At 37.1% G+C, this 12,763-nt stretch overlaps 1 protein-coding gene across 1 annotated transcript in view; it reads right to left on the bottom strand.

Annotated features, from left to right (window-relative positions):
- Positions 1-3,033: 3,033 nt before the first annotated feature.
- Positions 3,034-12,763, bottom strand: part of SMAD4 (SMAD family member 4) — a 116,027-nt gene continuing 106,297 nt past the window's right edge. Inside the window, exons 12-13 of the mRNA XM_011969050.1 lie at positions 6,346-6,484; positions 3,034-4,861 (exon numbers count right to left, since the gene is read on the bottom strand). Coding sequence (XP_011824440.1) covers positions 4,650-4,861; positions 6,346-6,484 — 351 coding nt within the window. The 3' untranslated portion in view covers positions 3,034-4,649. The remainder of the gene's footprint in view (positions 4,862-6,345; positions 6,485-12,763) is intronic.

Below are 12,763 nucleotides of genomic sequence, written 5' to 3'. Positions count from 1 at the left end.
TCAAAATATGATTCTAAGGGGGAAAATATGAATATGACTCACTTCTCTCTATCTCAACTACCTGAAACTAAGCAAGAATCAGGAAGCACTCTAAGCTACATCAAACTGGTATCAAATGCCAATGCAATGAGGTCCTTTTCAGCATTTCACAAGTGTCTTGGGTCCTGTCCCAGAGTTTGTACTTGTGTTTTAAAAGAAAGTTCTACTAAGTCTGGTTATCTGGTTTCCTTGCCTAAGCACTCAGAAATGAAGAATCAGAAAGAGAAGAAGAAAATGCTAAAAGGAGACACACTTAACACCCACATATGAATGGTAGCTATCAGAGAGGGAAGAGACCAGGAGGGGAGAAGCGGGTTAAAAAAAAAAAAAACTAAAAATTCAAAACCATAGCTGTCTGAGACCATTTAGTAAAGGCAACACAGTCCTGCCTGTTTTAGAAGCCCCTGAAGTCCACGAAGATAGCCAAGCACAAAAAGAAATGTTACATGTAGTATATCCTCTGATATGCATATTAAATAACTCCACCTAAAAAAGGCTAAAAATTAAAACATTTTACTGCTTAAATAAGGCAATTCTGGATTATGTGGAAAATTTCATTCCACAGTGATTCCAGATAAACAAGATAAGCAACCTAGCAGCACTGGGACAACTGCTAGGGATAAGGCTGGGCCTAGGATGCCACTTTGCAGATGAATGAGGCCATGGACTTTTTACATACTTCTTGGTATATTCAAAGAAATTACTTAGTTATCACGGAAAAAAAATGGAAGGCTTGCACAAGATTCTCATAGCCTATTCTCTATAGTCTTTGCAAAAGATTATTTAGATAGCTATCTGCAACAAGATGGATTCTGCCTTTAAGGAAAAAAAAAATGCATTTCTTTAAGATGAGTGTACCCCACCTACAAAATAATTGTTAATTGGCTTTAGAGGTAATTGCTTTCATATAGTCATTTACCTCAGTAACCTAAATTTACCATTTTCCCAATCTACTACCATTAAATAAAATGCCAATAAAATTGGCAATAATGAAGGGAGCAAACTAGAAATTGTCAACAGAAAGAATTCTGTTCCACTCAGAGAATAAAACTGCTTCTCCCAAAAGGCTCAGAAAGGGTGTGAACTAATATGACTCTGCATAAAATAGTAACTATTAACTAGTTACCATCAAACCAGGCACAGAAATATTTCTTTACCATTTTATTCTTTAACCTCCATAGACACTTAAGGAGCATTATAGTAAAATGTAAAATTTTCCTTCCCCAGATGACCACAGTCAAAGATACCTGCAACTCACCTTCCTACAATTAGCAATAAACTTTAAAAATAATAAGATACATATTATCTGGGAGACAGGACATTTTATTCTGCCTTCAAAACTTGTATTACAAACACCCCCCTTTACACACCACACCTGGCCCCACAAAAATGGATTTTAAGTCTGAAATGCAGCACAGCTAATATGAGTTCCATTTACTTGGATGTCTCAAGTATGGCTCTCCTTAAGCCAGACCATGCAACCTGTAAATCTGCACTGTTCACAGGAGGAATGGGATAGGCGACCTATTTAGTGGTTACAGCAACACAAATGAGCCATGTTTCTGGAAAAAGCAAGGTTATATGGCAGTGATTTATTGTCATTATCTTTGTATACCAGGGGCAGTAAACTATTAAAAATGAGATAGACCATATCCCACAAAAAGGATCTACTCCCTGGAAAACAAAGGCAACACCATGAAGGATTTCCTTTGATAATGAACTGAAAGGCACTGGACAAACGTGGAACGAGGTCTTACGGTGGGTGAACATGGCTCATCTCTCATTCAGCTTGCACTGAAATTCAACATTTTGAGTCTTTGAGATATGAATTAGTTAGAGAAAACCCACCCAGAACCATATCCTCATAATTTTACCCTTAAAGTAGACATAAAATTTTAAACCTGTGAGAATCTTTAGTCTTATTCATCAAAGATGACTACCACTAAGAAATAGAAATATAGATTAACAACCAAGCTCTCAGGAATAGCTGATCGTAACATATTAGATGTTTTCTCAAAAGCATGTGAGTAAATCTCGTACAAATATAAGCACTTAACAACTAGAAGTATTTCCATACTTTATGGCTCTTAGTAGAAAGAAACCAAGACAGGTGGCTTGGCTCCAAAGAGATACTTCTTAACAAATATTTTCCACATACTTTCCCCAGATGATTAAACATGAAAACTTTCCTTAAAGTAGAAAAGGGAGCAATGAGGCCACCACCACCACAGGTACGGTGGTGGCTCACGCATGTAATCCCAGCACTTTGGGAGGCCGAGGTGGGCAGATCACTTGAGGTCAAGAGTTTGAGACCAGCCTGGCCAACATGGCAAAACCCCGTCTCTACTAAAACTACAAAAATTGGCCAGGCATAGTGGTGGGCACCTGTAATCCCAGCTACCAGGGAAGCCGAGGCAGGAGAATCAGTTGAACCTGGGAAGTGGAAGTTGCAGTGAGCTGAAATCATACCACTGCACTCCCGCCTGGGCAACACAGCAAGACTCCATCTCAAAAAAAACAAACAAAAAAGATGCAATGAATTATATCAATGTATGATTAAGGTTTTAATCAAATCATCTGGATTTTAAAAAATCTGTTATTCTAAAACTCACTCCTATTCCTCATTCACAGTAAAATGGACCTAAAGTTAGCAATTTCTAGAGAAGATATCTTTTTATAAAACTGCCAATAAAAGTTAAATCACCAAACTTTTACAGAAGAAAATTAGGCTTTTACTGAAAGAATCTGTAGTACTCAAGAGTACAAATGAGTTGGTAGATAAGTTATTTAAAAACAAAGGTCATGTAACTTGGATCAAGATCTATGTTTAAATCACAGAAATAAGCAAACTCAGTGGTTTCCAAGATGGTCTATTTAAAAGACCTTCTGAGCAAGGCAGTAGAAGCTGTGTTCATTCCAGATGATATAAGGAGGACTATCATGACACAAGTGTTTCTATAGCTACAAGTCCTCCAGGCAAAAGTAGAAGCATCTGAAAGATAATCCTTGATTTTATTTCACACTATTTATCCTGTAGACAATCTACTTATCATCTTGTAGACAATCAGGCCTATTTCTGCTATAGTAAAATAAAAATTCAAAAAATAACCAACTCTACACATGATACACAATGTCCATGGGGAAGTCCTGGTAGAGTGTGAGGGAAAAAAACAAAGCTGCCCAATAGAACTGGCTGTTGCCTGTCATTTAGTAGAAGGTACCTCACCACTGAGATTGGACTCAAAAGTGCAAAAGAGAAAAATCTTAAAAATCAAACCTAGAATTCAACTTTGTATGTTGAGATTCAGTTTTATTTATGCTACCAGCTAGGTAAAAAGCATACATATTGTGTCTGTGGTACAGTCAATACATCTGCAACTTTTCTACTTAAATTCTCTATACAAAGTCACTGCCAATTGATATGATCATTGATGGCAAAGGGCTTAGAATAACCAAAAGATATAAAAAAGTTTGCAGTCTTGCCCCAAGATACAAAAACTGAATTTTAAACAATATCATAACATACATGATTTAAACATTATACCAAAAAAAGTCACATCAAATCAAGTACAAAAATATCCAAACTACCTATTATGAACTGTAATGTTTCCATTATTCTGCACAGTATTTAACATAGAATTTAGCAGTTTCCAAAATACTCATTATTTAGTTTAAGCATTGCCACCTTTGCAGAACAGTGAGATATTAGGTAGAGTGACGCTGCTTTTAGTGTTTTAAAAAATACAAAATCTTTCCCTATGAATGAAGGAAAAGAAATTCCTCTTATAGGCTTCTTAGCAACCAACCTTGTGCCTAGAAATACAGAAGAATACAACTACAACTACTGTTTCACAGGGGAAAAGTATACTTCTTGATAAACAGTCATCCATTAGGAATAACAAATGTAATTTTAAATGACTTTTTTTGTCTGGTAATTTTAAGGGATTCTCGATATACACACAGATTATAGAGTTTTTTGCCTTAGCAAAAATAAAACTGAGGTTGCAAGACAATCTGAATTGAAATCATCTTCACTAACTTGCAAAAAATATTTTGGATGAAAGATTACAATACATTATTAACTTACTTTTTAAACACAGAGTAAAGTTACTCTTGGTAAAATTAACTCACCCACATGGCACATTATTTTTGAAGTATGTTCAACAATAACAACTTGTACACAAAATAACATAGGTGAATTAACTTTGAGAACTTCTCTGCCTTTAAAATCAGCAATACTGGATTTATTCTGTAGAATGATATACATATCGATGTTCTGCAGATAAAAGGCTCTAAGACGTTTTAAAGGGCTAAATTTTTTAGCACTGGAATGATTCCTTCATACATAACAGGTGAAGAATTAATAAGAATGTGTTTCTCCTAATCTTCAAGCTCTGAGCCATGCCTGAAAAGTTCTAAATAGGAAAAAAAAAAAAAAATTTGTTTTAATCCAGTTTCTGTCTGCTAGGAGCAAGGCAGCAAACACATTTTCAACCCTTTATGAAAAGATAAAGCAGAACAAAAGTGAAATATATCTTCAGATTATAAACAGGATTGTATTTTGTAGTCCACCATCCTGATAAGGTTAAGGGCCCCAACGGTAAAAGACCTCAGTCTAAAGGTTGTGGGTCTGCAATCGGCATGGTGTGAAGTACTTCGTCTAGGAGCTGGAGGGCCCGGTGTAAGTGAATTTCAATCCAGCAAGGTGTTTCTTTGATGCTCTGTCTTGGGTAATCTGGTCCCCAGCCTTTCACAAAACTCATCCTGAGTATGCATAAGCGACGAAGGTCATCAACACCGATTCCAGCAGCAGCTGACAGACCTAACAGAAAAGATTTGGAAGACATTAGAAGGACAGGGTGATCTCTTCCATCCTCCCTACATTCTAAATTAATCAAGTGACCAGCTTTCTGTATTTCATTCTCCTCAGCATATAACTTTCTCTGCTAAAGTGCCAAGAAGTAACAATAGATCTTAAACGTTATCAACAAGTTGAACCCTTTTGGTTAAGGAACTTTACATTCCACATGTGTCTTCTAGCTACGACCAATTATAAAGTAAATTACCACAATCCACCAACACCTCACCTATTTTTCTCTTTAGAAGAGGAGGTGAAGGGATAAGAAACAACTTGTTTTTAAGAGGTAGTGCGTGTCCACAGGTTGCTTCTAAAAACCTTACTGTCTGAACAGCCTAATTCAGAGTAAGATATAACTAATAATGAAGCAGTTAATATTCTTAGTTCCACTAGGACCTCTTAGATGACCGAGATGAAGTCTCTCTCTCAATTTCAAAGTGTAACAGAGTAATACACTATTACTCAGTGGTGGCAACTGATGAGAATATGAAATTTAATAATAGTTCTGGATTCTTCAGTAAAAGCATGTTTATAACACTGAAACTAGCAAATTAATGGTTTAGATCCCCAAATTTTAAAAAATCAAATTATCTCAATGAATATGCCTAATCTACCTGTAAATTGTAAACTCCTGAACATAAGTCACAATGGAGACTGCATCTAATTTTCCAGTCAGAACATACAGTCATATAGTCCATCTGCATTCATCAATATTACAACGAAACTAATGGGAGGAATTTGCATGTACTGTAGAGAAACCTGCAGGGCCACTGCAGTTTTCTTAGCCAGTGTGATTTGCTTACCACACTGAAGAGGTTAAGAACAGGGGTTGAATGAATCACTAGTTATGCCTTCAGACGTGGAAGATGGGTGCCACGTGTTTCCATCATAAAAGTCTATAGTCAGGAGTTTAACTCTGCAGTAAAAAATTCCCCATCAGTGTGAAACCTGGCACACAGTTCAATTTTACCCTAAAATTAAAAAAAAGTCTACAAGTTATCAAAATACCACCCTCACTTAGTTTTCTCTCCACGTTTAGCACACTTTAAAAAAAATTGGAAAGGTGTCCAATTCTGAAATTGAAATATGCTTTCCTTACTAGAATAAAGCCAAGTACTTCGGTGATTACAACCCACCCTGGCTGGTGAGACAGGAATTATAATAAGCATCAACAAAAAAGGAGGAGATGGAACAGTATAATATAATATAATCATCCCCTTTCTCCTTTATCCCATACTCCATTTTTGATACAAAAAGAATGCAAACAGGGTCACAGGCAAAAAGCAACTACTACAGAAGAACAGATTTCACCAATTCAAAAATGTTATCGTCCCAGTAAAAAGAACTTTAATTTCTATTATTGCTCAAAGAAACTAATCAACTGAGTAAATCAAGATAAAAATTTCAACTATTACACCTTTAAAAAAAAAAATCAAAAGCATACTTACTGATAGCTGGAGCTATTCCACCTACTGATCCCGGGCCAGGGATGTTTCCTGCCACGGCTGCTGCCTGGGCAGCTGCTGCAGCTTGTGCAGTGGCCGCCTGCTGCTGCATCTGTCGATGACACTGACGCAAATCAAAGACCTTTTAAGAAAAAACATTTCATGAGTCCATAAAGAAAAATTCCATACATCAAAAACCAATGCCTGACTTATTTAAGACTCAGTTTCATTTCACCTCTCACATGAAGATAATTAATTAAAACATGTAAACTTTTATGTACATTGTGACTGGTCTAAAACCAGTTAGGAAAGGTGGCTTGGAGCTGACCAAGAAGACCATGTCAACATCATGATGGCTTTGGCTGCCACACGCCTCTGTATCTTTTATCTAAGATGTGCAATGTGGGTCAGCTGTTACTGTCCTTGTGAAAATCTGTGTAAAATGAACAACTAAGAAGTCCCCCTCCCCGTTTCATAACCAAATTGCTGAATTTTCCTTAGGCTGGAGTTGATAGCTTTGGTCGCCTGGCCAACTTTTGGTCTTATTTTTATTTGGAGGAGTTTAACAAAATGGCACTGTCACGATATAAGAGACATCAACATTTTTCAGAGATGCGTGCTTTAGCAAATAGAAGCAAAATAATATCCAGGACTTGCTTTAAAATACTTGAGAAGAAACGAAAAAAAAAAGAAAGACTAGATCAAACAAATACAAAATCATAACTACTTAATCTGCAGGATGGGTATGTGGAATTTCATTAGTTTCTCTTTATATTTGTTTGAAAACGTCCATAATTTTTAAAGAAAAAAAAGTCCAGTTTTAAATCCCATCACTGATATCTACTAAATATATGGGTTGAGTTTCTTTTATCTATAAAATTGGAATGCTAAGTGTACATACTTTCATGAGGTTGTTGCAAACTTGGCATAGTATACAGTTACTTATTTTGTTTTTAGCCTCCCCTGTAATCATTTATCTTTCAGGATGAGTTAAGGAGTTAATAAATAATTTTACTTTTATCAACCAAGTGAAGAACTGGCAAAGTAAGGAAGGGGTTGCCATATCTACCCTTATATTCATGAAAAGTACTGGAATGTTTTTTTAATATGGAACAAATTACAGATAATAAATCACATCTTTCTTTCTGGGGAAAAAAATCTTCCTAAAATATTTGCTTATTTGCATTTTTAAAAAGCATTGGAAGATTACACAAAAAGAATTTGTAGGAAAGGAGGACAAAGACAGGGTAGAAGCAAGGTTGCTCAATGTCCACTGTTTTTAAATCACTTTAATTTCTGAACCATGTGGCTATACTCCCTATTCTAAAAGGACATGAATATTTTTTAAAGTCCTATTATGTACATAAGGGGCCCAATATAAGCAAGCATAATTAATCTTGAAAATAAGAGAAATCTGAGAATGCATAATCTATTAGTTGATAAACAATAGTTTTAGAACTTAAACCATAATTTTCAGATGCTTGAAAAAATTCTATCTTCAACCGTGGTATTTACATGAACCACAAAAACATCCAATAATATGCTCTCTCCAAAAAACAAATCGCATTCCTACTTACTCCTATTTCTCTACTCAGTGTCCACCTCCTCAAAAAACCTTTCCCAATTAGCACCAGTGAAGGACAACAGTCAGACTACCCCATTCTTTGAAGAGATACGAATGTGTCAAATATACATGTATGTATTTCCTGGACTATTAGGTCCTAAAATACTTTAGTAAAGAAAGCAATGACAGGGGCATTGTGGCAGATGCCTGTAATCCCAGCACTTTGGGAGGTCCAGATGGGAGGATCACTTGAGCCCAGGAGTTCAAGACCAGTCAAGACCCCATCTCCACACAAAAAATTAAAACTTAAAAGAAAGAAAGCATGACAAAGTCAGGTTCCAGAAACCAGAAAGCCTACAATACCCAGAAGTGAAATCACTGCTTTCTCGGCATTACCCAGTACAGAACAAAACAGGGACTCAAACATTTGAAAAGGTAAATAGCTCTACGACCACTTTTTTAAATAAGTAAATTAATGAACTTTACTTTTTAGAGCAGTTTTAGGTTCACAGCAGAATTTAGCAAAAAGTACAGTGTCCCTGTCCCTACATACAACCTTCCCCCACTATCAACATTCCCACTACAGTGGCACAATTGTTACAATCAACGAATTTATGCTGACACATCATTATCACCCAAAATCCAGTTTACATAAGGGTTCACTCTTGGTGTTATACATTCTGTGGGTTTGTACACATTTATGATGCTGAATATCTTTTCATATGCTTGTTTGCCATATATGTATCTTTTTTGGTGAGGTGTTTGTTCACGTCTTTTGCCCTTTTTTTTTTGTTGTTAAAATGGGGTCTTGCTATGTTACCCAAGCTGGTCTTGAACACCTGGGCTCAAGGATCCTCCCACATCAGCCTCCTAACTAGCCGAAACTACAGGCACATGCCACCATGCCTGGCTAATTTTTTTTTTTTTTTTTTTTTTGTAAAGATGAGGTCTTGCTCTGTTGCCCAGGCTGGTCTTGAACTCCCGGGCTCAAGCAATCCTCCTGCCTTGACCTCCCAAAGTGCTGGGATTACAGGAGTTAATCACTATGCCCAGGCTATTCTGCCCATTTTTTAACTGCATTGTTTATTTTATTGTTGAGTTTTAAGAGTTCTTTGGGCCGGCCGCAGTGGCTCAAGCCTGTAATCCCAGCACTTTGGGAGGCCGAGACGGGCGGATCACAAGGTCAAGAGATCGAGACCATCCTGGCTAACACGGTGAAACTCCATCTCTAACAAAAATACAAAAAAACTAGCCGGGCATGGTGGCGGGCGCCTGTAGTCCCAGCTACTCGGGAGGCTGAGGCAGGAGAAAGGCCTGAACCCGGGAGGCGGAGCTTGCAGTGAGCTGAGATCCGGCCACTGCATTCCAGCCTGGGCGACAGAGCGCGAGACTCCGTCTCAAAAAAAAAAAGAGTTCTTTGTAATTTTTGGATAACAGACCTTTATTAGATGTGTCTTTTGCAAATATTTTCACCCAGTCTGTGCCTTGTCTTCTTGTTCTCTGACCCTGTCTTTCACAGAGCAGAAGTGTTTCATTTCAATGAAGTCAGGCCTATCAATTCCTTCCTTCATGGATCACGCCTTTGATGCTGTATGTTAAAAGTTCTCGCTTTTTCTCTTGGCTGGGCACAGTGGCTCACGCCTGTAATCCCAGCACTTTGGGAGGCCATGGCAGGCGGGTCACTTGAGGTCAGGAGTTCCTGACCAGCCTGGCCAACATGATGAAACCCTGTCTCTACTAAAAATGCAAAAATTAGCCAGGCGTGGTGGCGCAAGCTTGTAATCCCAAATACTTGGGAGGCTGAGACAGGAGAATCCCTTGAACCCGAGAGGCAGAGGTTGCAGTGAGCCGAGATGGCGCCACTGCACTCCAACCTGGGCAACAGAGCGAGACTTCGTCTCAAAAAAAAAAACAGTTCTCACTTTTCTCTCATATTATCTTCTAGAGGTTTTATAGTTTTGTGTTTTACATTTAGGTCTCTACAACCACTTTTTTTAAATCATCACTAACCAAGTATGGTATCTATATATAATGTTATTTGGGAGTGGGGAATAAAACTTAATTATAATATCCAAGATTCAAGTGTGCCTTTAACATTAACACTCCCCCACCCCCACCATGAGTCATTTAAAAAAATAACCAAGTAATATGTCACACATAGGCTCTCTCCAATGTGTTGCACATAATCGCGATTAGGATTGTTTCAGCCTGAATCTATGCGAATGTCAGCAGTACACATTACAGGTTACCCACACGGATTAAACTTTATGACTTGCATCTGCAGATGTAGTAAAAATGATTCATCAGGCACCTCAGCAAGCCTCCCTTCCACAGATTATTTACCTAATTATAGCACTCAAATCAGAAGACCTAAAATTATTCAGTTAGGCTCACTACTAACTAAAACCTGCGTTGCCTCCTGACTCCACACTGTAACTAATCCATTGATAACTGATACCATAACAGATTCCATTTGTTACACTAGATGATAAAAATTACAGCTATTATCGAAATGCTACCATCTTCCTTTCATAATTTGACTAAATTGTTGACAAAGGCAATTCAAAGTAACTAAAGGCTTAAAACATTCTTTTTGGCTCAGATCCAAAAAATATTTCTGACCACCATTCCTGAGCTAATTTCTGCTTTAATTTACTTAACCATGTTTTGTGAATTTATTACAAACCCATCACTTAACAAAGACACATGCCTCATAAAGATCACTGTCAACAGCTTTAGGTCATTGTCTTTTACAACCAGGAGTCAAATTTTGCCATTTTCCTTTGACAAGGCTTAACTGCAATACTATATAATCTTAAATTAACATTAGGAAACAATAATCCAGAATGAAAAATGCATCTGAACATAAATAAGATTGCACTAAGGACATTCTAAGTTCTACTTGACTTAGGGAATCACAGTATGTGGTAACTGGGAATACATTTAAATGAGGTTCATAATACCCTCTGACCTAGCCCACCAGTGGTTTAGAAGCATCCGCTGTCCCTTCCTTTAAAATAAATGTGTTCAAAAAAACAAACCCAACTCAGTATTATCAGAGAAAGTTTGCAAATCAAAACTACCATAGTAAGATTATACTTCACACCTACTACAACAGCTAAAATAAATAAGACAGTTAACAAGTATTGATGAGAATATAGAGAAATTAGAACCCTCGCACCCTGCTAGTGAGAATGTAAAATGGTGCAGCCATTTTGTAAAACAGTCTAACGGTTTCTCAAAAAGTTATACATAGTGTTACCTTACAATCCAGCAATTCTACTCTTAGGTATGTACCCAGGAGAAATGAAAACACACAAACACTTATACACAAATGTTCACAGTAGTATCCTTCAGAATATAGCCAAAAAGTGGAAATCATGTCCATCAGCGGATAAACTGATGAACAAAATGTGTGTGGAGTACTATCCAGCCATAAAAAGGAGCGAAGTATTGATATGTGCTACATGGATGAAGTTTGAAACATTATGCTTAGTGAAAAGAAACAAGTCATAAAAGACGACATTACATAATTCTCTTCTATATAAAATGCCCTGCGTAGGCAAATCTATAGAGACTGAGAGTAGAATAGTGGTTGAATAGAGCTAATGGGCATGGAGATTTGGGGGTGATAGTTAAAAGGGTATGGAGTTTCTTTCCACAGTCATGAAAACGCTAAAAAATTAAGAGCAGTAATAACTGCACAATGTTGTGAATATACTAAAAATCATTGAATTGTACAATTCAAAAGGGTGACTTGTATGTCGTGTGAATTATCTCTCAAAATCTCAATAAAGCTACTAAAAACCTGGAATACCCAGTGCTAAACAACACAAAACAGATTTACTTTTGAAAGCAAAAGAACAAAGCCACTTAAAGAGAATTCAAACATGTGCTTCATTTAAAGTTTGTAAAATGTCATTTCATTACATCAGATTTTCACAAGTATAAAATGACTACTATGTCATGAGAGAATCAGGAAAGTCAACTTAGAAGGGGAAAAAAAACCACAACTGAGAACTAGCTTCTTGGCTTATAAAATGAAATTATGGCTCTCCAAGTCTGTTTTCCTCATTTTAATTAAAAAGGGAAAAGCGTGTGTGTGTGTGTGTGTGTGTGTGTGTGTGCGCGCGTGCGCGCACACGCGTCCAGGCCGAGGTATGTGTACTCAAAGTGTGGGCACTCCTTCCAGGAGTGCATGTTATCTACATACAATTTACCCCAATAATATCATCTTCCATGAAAATCTGACAACCTACAAATCCCTTAGTTACTGCTACCCAAAAAACAAGTGAAGAAAATGCCAATGGTTAAATTTTAAGGTATACAGTAGTCCTCCCTTATCCATGGGGGATATGTTCCAAGACCTCCAGCGGATGCATGAAACTTTAGATAGTACTGTGCATATACTATGTTTTTTCCTATACATACATACCTCATAAACCTCATAATAAAGTTTAACTTACAAATTAGACATAGTAAGAGATTAATAATAGGTAATAATAAAACAGAACAATTTTAAAAATATCCCAGCATCATTACCCTTGCACTCTGGGACCATTATAAACTAAATAAAGGCTACTGGACGACAAGCACTGTGAGACCATGACAGTCAATCTGATAACTGAGCTCGCTACTCAGTGACTAACGGGTGGGTAGTGTAGGCAGCATGGATTTGCTGGACAAAAGGTTTTACATCCCAAGTAGAATGGAGTGAGATTTCACCATCTACTCAGAACAGTGCACATTTTAAAACTTATGGGGCTAATATCCAGAACCTACAAAGAACTCAATCAAATTTACAAGAAAAAAAACAAACAACCCCATCAAAAAGTGGGCAAAGGATATGAACAGACA

Source organism: Mandrillus leucophaeus, unplaced genomic scaffold, assembly GCF_000951045.1.
Source record: "Mandrillus leucophaeus isolate KB7577 unplaced genomic scaffold, Mleu.le_1.0 Scaffold87, whole genome shotgun sequence".
Taxonomy (NCBI): Eukaryota; Metazoa; Chordata; class Mammalia; order Primates; family Cercopithecidae; genus Mandrillus; species Mandrillus leucophaeus.
The sequence above is the reverse complement of the archived record's forward strand: the minus strand, read 5'-3'. Positions and strand labels throughout refer to the sequence as shown.